Source organism: Lagopus leucura, unplaced genomic scaffold (genome assembly GCF_019238085.1).
Source record: "Lagopus leucura isolate 7727_CA_CO unplaced genomic scaffold, USGS_WTPT01 Super-Scaffold_100015, whole genome shotgun sequence".
In the NCBI taxonomy this organism is placed as follows: domain Eukaryota; kingdom Metazoa; phylum Chordata; class Aves; order Galliformes; family Phasianidae; genus Lagopus; species Lagopus leucura.
In genome coordinates this window covers 7,587,265-7,604,223 of record NW_024962269.1, presented here as the reverse complement: position 1 = coordinate 7,604,223, position 16,959 = coordinate 7,587,265, and the positions used below count along the sequence as shown (strand labels likewise).

Genomic DNA, 16,959 nt, shown 5'->3' with positions numbered 1-16,959 from the left:
ACAGCTTAATGCTTCAGTAAATATTAAAAAGAAAGTAATTATGAAGAGAGAGCCCTAGGCTCGCTGAAAACGTGTAAAATCCAAAGACCAGAAGAATGCTAATTGAGAAGTAGTCTGTAGCAGTATCTACTGGATCATAAAACACGCAAATAAAAAAGCCCCAGTGATTAAATACATGAGTATTAGTATGTCATGTAAGTGTAAGTATGTGAGCAGGGAACACCATGGGTAGCCATCATTTTCATTCAACTAGGAGATCCTGTTCTTGTATGAAATCAGCATTGAAAGTATTTGTCAGTTGAGCTGGTAGGGGCTGGCTTGAAATACTTGAAAATATTTGTCAGTCAAGATCAGATCATTTCCCTTCATGAAGAGAGATGTTTCCTACTTCTGGCAGTGGCTATTAATTGCATGAAATAATTGCAGTTACAGTATGTGTTCCATAACATTTCAACAGAGATACCATCAAACTTACACAGAATTAACTAGTGCATGCCATTATTGTGTTTATATTTGGATCACTATATTAGTGCAGATCTCGTATGCGTAGTTATGCAGAATGAGCCAGGTGCTGATCATGATTGCATTGGTGTAAACAGAGTGATGACACAGTTTCACTGAGGAAGGATCTTCCAAAACAAGAGAGGCATGGTGTTTCAAGTTGATGCATTTCACTGTAGAGGTAGAGATGAGACATTACTGCCTGAAGTAATTTTTTGTACGTTATCAGTTTAGATTTGTAACACTTTATGAGATACGGGGAGAGCATAGTGCAATCACTGCTAAAGTATTTATGTGCAAATGTATATAATGCACTGAATATTATCATTGTTTTTCTGATATATTTTTAACGCATTTAGCTGGCTATTTACAAGGTTAAACAGTGTGTTCAAAATTTACCCAAAAAAGAACAGTATTAGTTATTAAAAGGAAAATAAATGAGTATTGACATCATGTCAAATCTGTCATCACTAAAGTCATCACTAAAAAATGTGTATATGAGAAGTACAGAGAATGCATTAACCCAGACAAGTGCCTGGTTGAAGAGATTTGGTCAGGGAGCTGGCTGCCATTTGAAGAAGAGTGTCTTTACAGGAATATGATCTACATGCCCCTTGCTTTTCCACTTCCATAATTCCTTGGGAGTGCTGGTCCTTTTTAGTTCTTGAAAAGGGGGAGCTTTCTTAGGGCAAGCCAGACAATTCCTGGCAGCTGTTGGGAAGGAGTAAGAAGAAACTGTTGATTGCTCTAATTACCTTGTTAAGGAGCTGCCAAGAGCTTAGAAGTTTTGCATTCGTTAGGACCACAAACATTTGTCCGTGTGTCGTTATGATAATATATACTTACCAACACCCCAAACACCATAATTACATTTACTGCCTTCCCTTTAAGTTATCCACATTGAAAGAAAGTCGACTTCTTGCTGTTCCTGCTGTATGTTTACTCTTCGTATTTCACTTAGCTTGAATGGTGAAATTGGCTTTCCTCCATTCTCTCACCTCCCTTTTTTATTTATAACCCATTTTTAGTCCTGGGCTGAGTTTGATTCCAATGATCTGCAATTGTATTTTGTTTCATGACACTGCAGAGAAACATTTATATACTATTCCCCCCTTCCTTTCCCCCACAGTTCTTTCTAATGCATTTATACCGCTCCTTCTTTGAAAATGTGAGCAGTATGTCTTTAAGTCCTGAGTGTTGCATTGTCTGAAAGCATTTTCCCTTTCTTTGGATGTCGGTCTATTTAATATACTGTAACTCATTAGGGTCTATTTTTCTTACACAGTTTGCACTACTTTTGGATGGTCTCAGCTATTTTACAGTCAGTGTCTTCTGGAGCCAAAGAAAAAAAGCAGAGCCTGTCTACTAGCTTTGTCCTTACCTTGCTATTAAATAGTTAATACTTTGTGGTATGTTAAGACTGTTTCTATAACGTGGCACTTCTTAAGAACTCTACTTTTTAAAAAGTAGTAATAAACTTCAGCCAACTTAGTCTTTTTAAGTGAAACTTCCAGAGTTCTTCAATTGAATCTATTCTTCTGAACAATCACCCGGTCTTCACAATAAATGTGTCACCAATGTTAGTTACTTTTTCTGCAAAAAAAAGAGGCATTTCTTTTTAGCCTGTGAAAGAAACTGGAAAAATTAAAATCTGTAAAGAAGTGTTGTTTTGTATCTCACACAGCAAAGTAGAGTGGGTCAGAGTTTGTCAGGTAACTGTTTATTCAGAAATGAGAGGTTGTTCTGCATTTAGCTGCATTGCTTACTGTTTTCTTCATCACGGAAAAGGATAAAATGTGGTAACAATTTTCTGTATTTGGACTGCAGCCGTACATAATTGGGAACAACAGAGCTACAGCCTTGATTTTGGTGAAATGCTTAGTCTGCGTGTTGGATTAAAATGTGTGCAACAAATCACTCCAATTCTGTAATAATTTTTTGAACATTATTTTTTTATTTTATTATGGTAATGTTATTACTTTTCAGTTACAGACTTCAAGAACTGGGTCAAGAATAAAATTGGCATGAAAGTAGTTGTATATTTGTTCTTGAAAATGGATTGCCAAAATACTCTTTTAAATGGCCAGCCTGAATTGTTCTGTACACCCACTGCTGCTGATAACGTTAGGCTTATGTGGTTAGTAAGCAGTTATTTAAAAGCCCTGTTCTTTAACCAGTATCCTAGGAAGACTAGATAATATTTGTTAGATAGAAATGTTAAACAGATCGTCTGTGCAAAAAGGCATTTGTGAAGAAGCTTACAGAATGGAAAATAAATCTAGGCTGAAGTGTGCCAGCAAGTCAATATATGAGAACAATTTGCGACAAGCAAAGGTGAGGAAGACGTGCAGAAATGGGGTCGTCGGATTCATGAATTAGAGGATAATATTTGTAGGTCTGGGATACATAAGGCAGGAACTAATTTTTGTGGTTAACTAATACAGAACAAAAAATTATGATACCGGTGGAAGTTATTTATTGCAGGTGTTGGATATGCCTCCATGGATGTTTTTTCTCTTGTTAAATTAACGAGAGGCAACTTGGAGCAGTGATCTGTCCACAGCACAGCTGTGGTATTTTGAGCCATTTCTACTGCCAGATTCATACCTCTGCCTTACAGCACTGACCAGGTGCACTGGTTCCCCAGTTCCAGTGATATCCTAGCAGTAAACAGTGTTAAATCTTAACAATTTGAGCTCTGTGCTGAACTGTGCACTGGTGCAGCTGAAAGGTGGCCTTGTTAATATGTGAAGCCACCTCTGGCACTGGAAAGCAGCAGACAGAAGTGACATGGGAATACTTTCTTCACATACCACAACTAAATCCACCAAGCCTCATTGGTAAGAAGCTTGGGCACTGTAGGACATAAGGTTTAAAATACTTACAAAGTTTTTTCTTTCTTTCTGAACACTCTCTAATATCTTTGCCATGTACTTTCCAGCTATGACACATTCAGATCTGACTAGGATGAGTAATGGTGTCTGGCTCAGGGGAGGAGGGGACAGAGGAGAGCTTAACAGTGAGTAATTATTTGAGGAAATGGCCCATGTGGAAATAAGTGTTGGGATTGGATGCATTTATCAACTGGCATTTCAGTGTCACCTGCAAGTGGAGACTTACCGTGTCTGACTTTTGAAATAGTTGGAAGTCGGTGCACTGAGCAGACACAGGGCAGTTGTGTTGTGGGTCTATTAAAATATGAGGAGCTATTAAAATTATGCTATTAAAATATGAGGATAATATAAAATATGAGGATAATTTCCCAAATGTTATACTTGAGCACAGAAGCACAAATTTGTGCAGTGGGATCCCTGACTCTGGAGACACCTGGAACTGTACTTACCTATTAAGTTGTGCACTGTGTTAAAAGGACACTGCTTCTTGAAACTTAGACTGGCAACCTTGTGAACATTGTTCTTTGACTGTGTGAGATCAAGTTCCTAATGAGCGTTTTCAGGTACAATTACTTGCAGTTCTCTTTTCCGACTGCAGACCAAGCAGAGGCATGGACTGTCAAGTGGATTTCACTTGGGTTACGTTGTGACCAGTGCACAGTTCTGAGCAGGCTATGCAGAGTGGTGTGTTCCTGCATTGTAGTTCTGTCTCCCTTCTAATCATCTCCTCACAAAATACTAGAAACAAAAACACTACTAAGTGGGAAAGTAAGTTCTAATAAAGATGAGATCTACAGCACTTTGACATAGAACCCCTTCTTACCTTTTCTTATTCTGTGCGTGATAATGGAATATTATTTTTACTCCTTTTTTTTCCCTGTACTGAATAAAAGGAAAGTTGTCCATTTGCATTGCCGAGTGGTTTCAGTTGCACAGTAGTCTTGGCTGGATTTTGGGGCTCATGCAGAGTTTACCCATATGGAGTGGTAGCAGCTAACAGAAACGCTTCCTTCCTCCAAGCAACCTCCTGGGTTTGTTGCTCAGACAGTGCTGTAGCATGTGGGACTGCATGAGCTGTGTGTGCTGTGTGCTGAGAACCAGCAAAGCAGCACTCATTTTGTCATCATCCATGATGGCAAGAAGTGGTGTTTTCCTGTTTTGAATAATATAATCCTGATTATGGTAAGATGATTGGTGGCTTGCTAGCATCTCATTCTGTGATCAGTTTATTTTAACAGGGCTGGAAGAATCTGTCAACCTCCCCAACAGGTGATTAAGTTTGTAAAATAAGGCTGTAAATTTGAACCATCAAGTATTCTGTATAGAAGGTTTATATGGGATGAATATTGGAGGAGACTGAGCAGAGTTTCATTCAGCATCCTTGCACTGGCGTAACTGCTTAATATTGGTTCTGTTTGCTCAAAATCGTATTTAAACATTATTTTTACATGAAATAGGATATTGTTCTTGAAAACAAACTGCAGTTAACATGAAATGAGAGCTTGAGAGCTTTCTGAGTTGAGAACTTAAGAAGTGTATCTGATATTGAAAGTCTTGCACTATCCTGGTGTTTCAGTCTCATTGGTGCTGTCCAGCTTTAACTGGAACAGTTACTGGTATTTATTGCTCCGCTTTGTTTTGATCAAAGTCTGACAGAGTTACATATTTCAGTCACCTCTCTGATGGCTTTAGGAACATAAAAGATCTTCTGTGAGGATAACAAAAATTGTCTGCTGATTATGGCTAAAACAGGAACAAGGTAGATCAAAATGCAGCTTGATTCTTTCCCTTAGACTTAACAAACTGGATTCTCACATGATGTACACTACCCTCATTCCATTGCCCTCTTGCTCTTTCTGACACAGGTGAACTTAAAGTGCTTTTAGAGTTTCAGCTGTCTTCTCAGTTGTCTGAGGTTTCTTTATAGAAATAGCTAAAAAATATGTGAAGAGGCAGATGAAATTGTTAGACAACCATGGCTGATGCCTTACTGAATGTTACTTGCACATGCTGAAGTTTGCATTAGAAATATCATCAAACATTGGAATCATCAGCTGTACATCTTTAACATGTAATTTTACTAAAATATTGTCAAGTCTCAATATTTTTCATTTAAAATCCTATTATCTCTTGGGGAAAAAAAAGGGAAGTATTCCCCCCTCCCCCTCCTCTTTTCAATTCCTTATTGATAACTTGGAACCTTGTATTTGAGCTTTACTCATAAGGTAGTTTGAGTAATTGCAGATTAATTGCAGTCATAAATGCATAAGGGAACTTCATTGTGACAAAGTAAAGATTAGGATTTTAAGTTCATATTCCATGTTAGTGCCTTGTAGCACTGGCTATGTAAGTTTTGCAACATCTTCTGAAATCAGCATAATTCATAATTTAAAAAAAATTAAAGGGAGATGATGTAGCTCAAGGAAACTTCTTTACTTGTTATACTACTACCTTCTCATTCTGTCACTGTTTTAGTGGAATACCATTTCCTTTTTGTATGGCTTATGCTTGTAACATGTAAAAAAATCTTCAACTCGATATTAAGAGTGCTTTAATTTTAGAGCTCTTTTGATTAAACCTCTATAAAAACATTGGAATTCAAGTGAATGTGGATTTCCCTGTGGTTATAGGTCAGTAAGTATTAAGTACGTACAGATGATCTTCTTGCCCCTTTTTTGGCCTTTAGAATTTCCCATTCAGAACCCAAAAGAAAATCCAAAGTGTTAAGATTGTGGAAGATTGTATTTGAGAAAATAGGAGGAAAGTTGTACTCAACAGAAAACTGAGTATTAAGAACAAAATTTATCAAGGGAAAGGATTAGGTTAAAAGAGATTTAATAATTCTCTATACTGAAATGCTATGAACTTAGGTAATAACAATTAGAAGCTGGAATAGCTTGGTTTCGAGTGCATATTTAGCCTATTTCTTGTCACTGAAACCTTGAGGAAAGATTTGCAATTATTTAAAAAAAAAAAAAGATAAAAAATTATAAAAAAACTTCATATTTCGAAGTCATATTAGCCACTGCTAGGTCATTTATAGTTTGAAAGCAAACAATGGTAAATGCTGATCCATTCATATTCCAACATAAAATACAAGATGGGCTATTCATTGCTGTCCGATGTGTGCTTCCACAGAGAACAAAATGCCTCCTCTTTTAACCGTCTATATTTAAACTGTATGGGGACAATCTACAATAAAGGATTTCATTCTTAGGAGGTACGCTGGAGTTTTCACGTTGACAACACCAAACTGTGGTGTTTCTAAAGAATTACCATCTGTTGTTTTAATATTAGAAGTTTTAACGTTAGGAGTTTTGCATTCAGTGAAGAGATATCTCTCATAGACCTTGTTTTGTTCAAAATTAGATGAGGCTGTTGATCTTTTTGAGGGTAGGAAGCTCTGCAGAGAGATGTGGGTAGGCTTGGTCAGCCATGTCCAGCCCGCGGGCTGCATGCAGCTTGGTGCAGCTTGCACTGCCGCTGCCCTGTCCCGCGCCATCATGGTCTGCTCTTCCCGCCAAGCAGCCCGGCGAATCCCCTCAGCACAACCAACGGCTGTGCTATGAGCGCCATCCGGGCTGAAACCAGGGCACGGGGTGCGGTGCAATTAAAAAATGGATCATGCCTCTTTATCAGACTTCTGTGAGACCTCTCTTAGCAGAGAGAAATACCCCTCACTTCACAATCATGCCTTATTTGTGTCATCGCTTTTTGGCACTACATACGTTCGTGAACAACTACTTGGAAGGATGAAGTACAGGAAAAGTAAAATTTCATCAAAAATTGCTGACAAACACCTTGAGAATTCACTGAGAATTGCAGCCACTGCCATCAAACCAGACTAATGCATTAGTTTCACAAAAACAAGATCAAATATCCTTTTTTATTTTCTGTTGCTCTCTTATTTATGTATTTTAATACAAATCATTAATAATTAAACTAAGTTGTTACTTTATATGCATTAAATATATTATATATTTAATGACGGCTGCTCCAAAAGTGTTATGTTGGTCCACAATATCAGGGATGACTGTTGGTGGCATTCAGGACTACTGTAAGCCATTTTACTTATTATGTCAAAGAGTGGCTTGATTAGTCAACAGAATTATTGTATATCCACATGGTGTCCTTGGAATGGAATAAAGATTAGTTGAATGATTGTTTTCAAGGTGCCCCTGGATTGGGAAGCAATCCTGGTTGTCTAACAAGAGACCTGTGGGCAGAAGAGAAAGATGTCCAGTCTTTAACACTTAATACCAATGGTTTAATGGAAACATGTTTCAGCTAACAAAATTTGGAAGTGGCATGAAAATTGAAGGAATTCATGATGTCATCACTACAAGGCAGTGTGAATTGCTTAGTGACCTTGGCTTAGGCAGCTGGTAACTATTTCAGTACAGACAAACATCAGGTTTATAATTTGCTGGCTGTGCTGACAGGACACTGGAATCTGTCTGGGTGCTGTGTAACAGAAAAACATTTTAGGGTCACTCACAAAGAATTAACTGTAGTGTGCACCCCGGATATGCAGGAGACAGCAGGAGTTGGCAGTACCACTATTTGGTTGTTGCCCTTGGAGAATGGAACAAAATAAAGTCTACTAGTATTTTATTAACATCTTAGTTTAATTCTTTCTGTTGGATAAGTGGCCTGTCCTACCATAAACAAATCAAAGCAGATGTGTTCCACATGCCCTCCTTTCAGCTGTAGGCAAAGCTTACCCACATATCTGGTACAGCATATGCCTGAATAACAGTGAAAACTGTCCTCAAAAAACTTTCTGCAATCTATATTCATATCCCTCGAGACTCATTTGAGAATAACTTGTGGAAATAAACTCATCCTAACCTTTTTATCTGTATTATTTTAATTAATGTGCTGAATATTTAAAACAAACTAGCATAAAGACTGCCCAGATAGTGTTACTAGGTATTAAACCAAGCTGCAAAGAGGTTGTGGAGAATCTTAAACATATAATACCACTGGTAAAATAGTCACAGTGTATTGATAGAGCTGCTTATTTTCCATGGATCTGATTGAGAAGTAGATCTGAGAAAAACCTTTAGCAGAGCACAACTGAGTAAAAATGCTGGGGTAGTCAGAAATTTATGTGCAAAAGACTTGCTTGAATCTTGTTGCTTTGCTTTATTACAAATTTTTATTGTGGTGCTCATTATGTTTCCTATCTTTGAAACAGATTACAGGACCGGCCCTTGCTTCACTTTGGTCACGAACCAGATGTGCCAGGGACAGCTCAGTGGAATAGTCTGCACAAAAACCCTTTGCTGTGCAACTGTTGGGAGAGCATGGGGCCACCCCTGTGAAATGTGTCCTGCACAGCCACATCCCTGTCGACGAGGCTTCATTCCAAACATTCGAACTGGGGCCTGTCAAGGTAAGTTAACAGCAGAGCTTCCCCAAAAGCTGCTGAAATTGTTACTGGATTAATCTTAATTGAGTTACACTGCTGTGAATAACCTGTCCTAAGCCATTCTTGGCTATATGTGTGAAGTATGGAAAAACATTGTCAAATGCATTACTTCATGATTCAGTGAGTGCCTGATGTTCAAGTGAGTACATTAGTAACTTAGGTCATGTGAGAGCAGCCAGCATCTTAATGAATTTCTCACTGCCAGCAGCCTTTTCCCTTGGTTCTCTAACGGTGTTTTTCAGAGTTTACCAATCAGCCATTCCATGGAGGAACATATTCAGTTTCAGAACTCACTCAAAACATGAATCAATCCATGGCAATGCTGTTCTATTTATCTGGTGTGGGATTTTTTTGTTGTTGTTTTTTAGCTAAAATTTGTTGGTTTTGGATTTGTTTGGGTATCTTGCCTCTCAAGCTACGCTGTTTCAGCATGGAGAAAAATGTGTGCTGTGCCATTTAAAATGCCTTACTTTACTTACTATATATTTTATACAATTTTGGAAATGTATTTGCGTTTGTTTCAAATCGTAAAATCCACCCAGATGTTGCTTACTTCTTTCTGAGCATGCCTTACCACAGAAAGTCCTTACACTGCTTTTGGCTTTTATTCTAATACTTCCAGCTGTATAAATTCTTTTATTGTCTGGATGTCTGGCAGGAAACAGGAGAAAGTTAACAGGGGCAGCTATGTATTAAACTGATGTGGATTATAAATTCCCAGGACCGTATCTTTGGGACTAGTTTATTTCGATCTGTATAACATTTTCTAGTAAGTTGCAGTATTTTTTTTTTAAAACAGAGGAGATAAAGATTACAAATCTACTAATAATTTGATTTAATCATGAAATTCCAGTGAAAGGACTTCAAGGCATTCCATTGTATTAAAAAATGTAGATATCTGTCACAGGCCATGTCCTGTTTGATGCCTGCAGATAGGCATGATGGACTTCAAGATGGGCATGTTTGCGTATGCACGTAACTTGCACATGTGTTGACCTCGGCCATTCTGTTCCCTCTCTCACTAAAGGCCAGAACTAAATTGTGTCAAAATCTGTAAATTGATGTTTTGGGATCTTATGTGCATAAATAGGTGACCACACCCCTGACCTCATGCCACACCTACTTATATCCCTCTTATTTGTGCCATGGAAAAGTTGCAGTGACCTCTCCTCTGGTTTTGTGCAGTTCACAATAAGGCTACCCCTGCTTGCTACGCATTTCTTCGCATTCAGATGCATTTATGCTAATTCATTTGCAGTGCCAACACAATTTTGGCACTGTATGTTTGACCTGTACTTTCCACTTTTCTCTTCTCTTGTAATGTGTTCATAATTTCAACAGATCTGCTATAGAGCCACATATTAGCTTTATTTTTCATGCAATTGTGCTAAATCCAGTCCTTTTGAAATCAGATAACATCCATTCAGACTGAAGACATTTCAGACTTTCACATCCATATTCAATCTAACTGAAGAAAAACAGGTTAAATAAAATCTCTGCGTAGAAAAGAAACCATTATTATTGCGTGGAGAAATCAGAAGAAATAAAATGGAGGGGAGGACAAGTTTGTTATAAAAAGTAAATAGAGCATCACTGCCCAAAGCCTGACTTTGTCTGGCTGGCTGAAAGTTAAATTAATATTACAGCTGAGATTTCTTAAAGATACACACTACAAAAGCGAAAGCCAAAAGGTGGGACCTTGAAACAGACATCATGACTCAGGAGCATGAGTTCTACTTTTTTCATTTAAATTCAATACAGTGCCATGAAGTCTGGCCTGACTGCTGTTATTAAAGAGCCCCATACTGCTTCAGCTTGAGTCCCTGCAGCAGTGTTTCTGTCAGTGGGTGCCAAAGCTGTGCTGACTGTCTGTGCTTCCCAGCACAGTGGGTAATGCAGGCATGGCGGTGCTCTGACTCTGCTGTGCTTCCCGACCTGGTTCAGACAGCCCAGGGATCTTTACATAATGCTCTGCAATGTGGTACAGATATGCCCCTTGGCGTTTCTGAAACTTCCTACTTGTGGCTCCCAGGGAAATTGCTTCTTGGCCTTTTGTACAGACATAATACTTTGCTTTTCAGGCTGGAAGACACATTACAGCTGTCTCTCTGCGAATTATACAGGGAGGTTTAAAGGCATCACCTCCTTCAGCATCTCTCCTGTGTAGAAACTAACCCTAGCGTGAAGCCCAAGAATTCAATAAATGGGATTTTGCCAGCAGTGGCTAGTAACCCCTGGGGAAATATGGAAAGCACAGCCATTTGGGTTGGAGAGTGGTGAGTGCTCTGTTTGCTCCCAAAAGATTAAGGAGCAGCAGGCACAAGGCTGCCCTCAGGGGAGTGTGAGCCAGACCTCTGCTGTCTCCTACTGCAGTGTCACTCCTCCTCCTTTAGTCTTTTTTTTTGTGGCTATTACTAAGCCATAGCAACACTTTCACAGCTTAGTGATGACACATATGTTGTTGTGCTAAAATAGCTGTCAGGCCAGAAACTTGAAAATGTTTTTCTTGTGCTTCCTACCTACCCTGTGATATCATCTTTGTCATTTCATTATCTTAAGTGAAAATTAAAAGCAAAGAGAGAGAAATAAAGGGAAAAATTAGAAAGAAAAAAACCAACAGTTATGAATGTCTAAATAAATCATCAATAATGCCTCTTGATATTATTAATTATGGCTGTGAAACTCTTTGAGTCAAATCCTAACCACAGCTTAAAGTCATGATGCTGATCTTACTGGAGTGAAGAGTTAATCATTTCCATCAATAACGACTGTGAAGTTCCCTGTATGAGGCACTCTTCATGCACGTTACACACTGTTCCTTCACTCATCTGGGGCTCCTGAATCTCAGCACTTGGCTACATGCTGTATGGAGCTGCCAAGATTTTCAAAGTGGCAAGTGATTTTGAATGCCCAGCTTCAGATTCTTTAAAGGAACCTGGGTTTAGGAGGCTGTCTTCTCTGCATCACCATTCCCCAGATGTTTTGCAAAAGCAAAGCAAGAACAGTTAGATGTTTAATGTCTGTAACAATAATAACCATGTGATTTCTTGCAGAAAATATTTAGAGTACTGCACTTAATCATACTTTGCACAGAGTAATTACAAAATTAGTGTCTGTCTTCACAAGCAAGTATCATAATATTATGATGGGTGAATAATGGATTTAGGCATATTTACTTTAATTTATATGTAGACAAATTATTATGACTGTTCTTGAGAAATGAATTAAAAGTGGGTGTTTTTTTTTCCTTTTTTATATGATAGATGTGGATGAATGCCAAGCTATCCCTGGGATCTGTCAAGGGGGAAATTGCATTAATACTGTTGGATCTTTTGAGTGCAAATGCCCAGCTGGACACAAGTTTAATGAAGTGACACAAAAATGTGATGGTAAGAACTTTCAGAACTTTCTTTTGAAAGAAGGAGAGAGAAGCCTTCTTTTCGGGGCCAACTTTGTTTACAAGTTTGTAACAAACTTTCCAGACTGTTTTTCCTTAATATGTAAATGCATTCTTCACAACAAACATGGGTAATTGTCCTTTCTCCTTCTAAACCAGAGTCTTAAATATTAGCCCTGCAACTTTTCCCAACCTTTTATTCGTGTAAATTTTGCAGACTTAAAGGTACATCTGAAACAAATTAAACATTAAAACTAAAAAAAGTTTTTCACTGAAATGTTTCTTAAGAAACATTTGAGGCACTTGTCTGTCTATCTTTTAACCAAGAAGTGTATGTGACTGAAAGATTCAATGCATCCCCACATACTCAGTTAAATTGCATTTGATATTAATGAGAGCTGGATACTGCTGAGTGTTGACTGCAGGACTAAACTCTAGACTTATCCTTATGGTTGCAGATGTTTAAGAAGGACAAACATGTTATCTTTCCTTATTGCTAGTCATCATTTGGAAGAGGAGTGCATACTAGATATTATTGTGAAAATTTTGGCTGCATGATTATAGACTCTCGGAAATTTTTAAGTGTGATTTGTTACAACTTTTTCTTCCCTATAATATAATAATCAGGCATACTTACTGCAATCTTAAACTTGAAGGGTAAAATCTGAGTAATCACTAGTTGGTTAACTCTCCCCATTTTCCATTGCTTTACAAGCATTTAGCACCTTGCAGATTAAACCCTTCAGATAGCAGAAATGATGAACCGCCACCACCAGGAGTTGAAGGTGTGCATCCACCACCTTTTCTTGCATCAAGTGTTTTTAAGAAAGTACTAAAAGAAATTTTAGTCAGTTTGGAAGAATTATGACAGTCTTTCAAAAGAAAAATACCCTATTTCAAGGAAAACATTATAGTTTAATTACAGATTAAGGAAAGCAGTTTCAGGAGAGTTTGTTGATAGCATGGCTTTCTTACTGACTGACAGTGGTTTTGGCAGAAATAAGGCCAACTCCAGGGTAGAACAACATTGCAAATGTTTCCTTCTGCAGATGAAGTACCAAGAACATGGTGAACAAAAAAGAACTGAACACGTGCCTTGTTAAGTGTTAATACTTGGAAAACTGAGAACTGTAGGCTTGCATATGCTACATTGTATAAACATTGCTACAATAGTTTTGATTGCTAAATCATGTAGAAGAGTACCTTCAGAGCTTGCAGTTGGTAACAGTTAAGTAATAGTTGACTGAGCCCAAGAACTAGAACTAGGAGCTATCTGCTGAACTAGCAGTTCCATTTTATTTTGTGTCCCAGTTCAAGTAGGATCATGATAAAAATCATCAGATACAGAGAGAAATAGAAGAAGATGGGAAAAAGAGATGTGTTGAATGAAGTTCTCTTTATTAGCACAGCTAGTGGAAAATTGGATTTTAGGTGTTGCATTATTTCACTGCTTCATATCAGCATTCCTCTTCCAGTTGCATTAAAGCTGAGGTAAATATATTTTTTTTGTGGTGATTGGTGGGACAATTTTTCACAGAATGACATTCATATTTGTGAGTACATCGAGTATACCTGCCTTTATAAAACTTGCATGCTTAATAACGACAATATTGCTTACATGAATGTCAACACTAATATAAACAGTGAAATACTGTTTGGGTTAGGCTCAACCCTAAAATAAAGAGTGGTGATTTTGCTTTTAAAAAGGTCAGACTATATAAACAGTGGCAAAACTGAGTTTAAGATAAACATTGGTGAATTTGAGTCAGAAGATGCTTGAATATGATCCATTTACAACTGCATTTTTCTCTGTTAATTAAGGGCTCTATTCAGACCAAAATTCAATTTCCACATTTTTTGTCACTGAGACTTTCGGGACTCCTGCAGAGTATATTCCTGGGGCAGAAGCCAGAAGTCTCTTAGCAGTGCTCCCACGGCACTCAGACTCAGGGCTCTGGCAACACCCTTAAAGTAGCACTGAACAAAAAGTCACACCCCTCTTGCACACCCAAGTGAGGAATGCGACCCACATCACGACAGCTAGCGAGATGCTGGGGAGGAATGTGTGCTCAGGGGGCCCAGAGCCCGGCACAGCTTAGGATGGGCTGTGAAGTTTGGCTGTCCGTGTGCCATTTCAGTCCCTCTGCTTTTCTGCAAAGGTGAGGGGCCACAAAGGTAGTAGAGCTTCCAAATCTTCACCTAGGGAAAGAAGAATAGGTAACTTTTATATTACAGCCCTCACAGGAGAAGTAGAACAGAGATCCTCTCTACTTGCTTAAAAGCTCATTAATGGGCCTGTGGGACTTCGGGTGTTCCCCCATCTGTTGGGGCCAAATTCCAGTTTAGGCGTTACATTTAAATTCCTACAATCGTTTTTAATGACTACAGTATTATTCATTCCTTGCCTTGGTGCACTGGGTGGTGTTGCACTATTTCATCTCAAAAATTTTTGTGGTTGGTGAAATCATTATTATAGCCATGTGTCTATCTGTTTGTAGATCTCTGGAGATGAGGTTGGATAGAATCCTGTGAAGCTATTATTTCTGGCTTGTCTCTATCAGTAGAGATACTCACTGATCATAGATGGCTGTGACAGGCAGTGGTCATTGATCACTCTAGAAGTAGCCTACCTTTTTACCATGGAAAAAAGTGAGCTGTTTTTAAGCTCAGCTGGACTCCAGCTTCCTAGAAGATGAGAGCACTGCTAAGTAGATACAGCTGCATTGTTAAGACAGTCACTGGAAACCAGGGGAAAAGTACACATCACAGGCAGGCTACTGCTGGTAATAAAGGAGCAATTAGGGCTAGCATAGCTTGTTTCTTGCAGGACTTTATGCGACTCGAACTGCAAACTGTGGAAAAAGTCCTTTACTTTCCTTCCGTCCATGTATGCAGCTATGACCAGATATTTAGTGCATGGGTCAGAATCTGTTAGTGATGGACATGATCATGGCCTGGAGTTTTATTTTAAAATTTTTAACAAAATCTGGGTAGAATTCTGGGTATGAATTCTGCCGTGCATTCTATGGTGGATATTTCAGTTTCTAGACTAGTTTCTAGTCCAGAAATTTGTTGGAACTTCAGAGCATTGACCTAGTGGAGAGCCTTTTTGTTGCCAAAGAAACAAGTGAAAAACAGAAAAGGTAATTTTTGTTGCTTGCAATCATCCTACTTTGAGCTATAATCCTGTTAAATTGCATAGCTGGTCAGTGCTTTATTGGGGATTTCCAAGAAAAACCAAGTGCAGTAAGATGGATAGACAGTTCAGAAGGTGCTGTGCTTCCCTTCGAGTCAGCATTGAACCATTGGCTATCTGGTGCCAGGAGATGCAGTACTGCTGAAGATACCATAACAGTTATACTTCTGATCACTACGGTTGTTACAGGCTCTGTGTAAATTTTCTTAATGTGCAGAATTTGGTTTGAAGAGGTAATGGTTTGCTTGCTTTTACTTTCTACAGTTACAGATTTTCATCCATCATTATCAAGCAGTAAAACAAACGTTCTTTCTTCTTGCAATTTACACATATTTTCTTAGATTTCATTTTGCTTGTGTTTAAGATATGTAATGAAAGATTCTGATCCTGGTTCAAAAGTGGTTCTGACCATGTTCTTAGTATGTGAATTAGTAAGGATCTCACACCAGAAAGTTGGGTCATTACTAATAATTATAAAGCACCTATCTGCCCAATATAAATAATATGACCCTGCTTCTCTTTTTTTTTTTCTTGAAGATATTGATGAATGCAGCACCATTCCTGGAATCTGTGATGGAGGAGAGTGCTCAAACACAGTCAGTAGTTACTTCTGCAAGTGTCCTCCAGGGTTTTATACAGCTCCTGATGGCTTAAAATGCATAGGTGAGTAGTATATTGTAAATGGTAAGTCAGAAGATGTCACGAGCATTCATGAATATCAGAAATGGGTAATGGTGTATAAGAAACATATTTCAACTTGTCATCTTTAAATCCTTTTGTATAGAAGTCCATCATGTGTCTATATCTGCATTCTGAAATAATTTTTCCATTTGCAGTATGTTTCCTCTTTCACTCTTTGTTGTAACCTTCTTTTCATAATTCATTTTAGAATTTTTCTGTCATGCCATATTTATTGTGTTAAAGTAGGCAGAACTTAATTAACAGATCTACTTGATATTCATGCTGTAGTGTTTGTCTTTAGTTTAGTCTATGTTAAATTCAGTAGCCATTTAGAAAAGCAAATACACTTCAGAAAGAAGATAGTTCACTCCAAACTGCCTTTTAATTTATTTTTTTCTCATTCTAAAGTGCAGATATTTGTCACTGAAAGAAACAGCATGATAAACTGGGTGTGGGGCACTTGGATCTGTTTTCATAACAGTGATGATGTTGCAGTGCTGTTCTTTCTGGCTTTCACTGTGGTACAGCAGAACCAGTGTTTCAAACATTACACTAGTTATCAAAGGACTGTATGAATTGAATGATTGCCTCTGCAGTGCCAAAGCCATGAAAGAGCCGTGCTAGTGCACTTTCACGTTACTTCTGGGAATCACATAGCATGCTCTGCAGCAGGTCGAGTATCTTGTTACTTTTATTTTTTTCCTTTCTCTCAATTTAATGCAGTAATTACTTTTTTTGACTGCCAGTGCTGAATTCTGAGCAGTCATTGTCATTATTTAGGAATCAAATGAAGGATGTATTTCCTTGGTTTTAGCTTGTAAACTTTAAAGGCTCATGCCCAGAGACAGCGCCAGAG

At 38.2% G+C, this 16,959-nt stretch overlaps 1 protein-coding gene across 1 annotated transcript in view; it reads left to right on the top strand.

Annotated features, from left to right (window-relative positions):
• Positions 1–16,959, top strand: part of FBN1 (fibrillin 1) — a 145,796-nt gene that overhangs the window by 40,346 nt on the left and 88,491 nt on the right. The window contains exons 6-8 of the mRNA XM_042875783.1: positions 8,596–8,793; positions 12,093–12,218; positions 15,960–16,085. Of these exons, the coding sequence (XP_042731717.1) occupies positions 8,596–8,793; positions 12,093–12,218; positions 15,960–16,085 (450 nt within the window). The remainder of the gene's footprint in view (positions 1–8,595; positions 8,794–12,092; positions 12,219–15,959; positions 16,086–16,959) is intronic.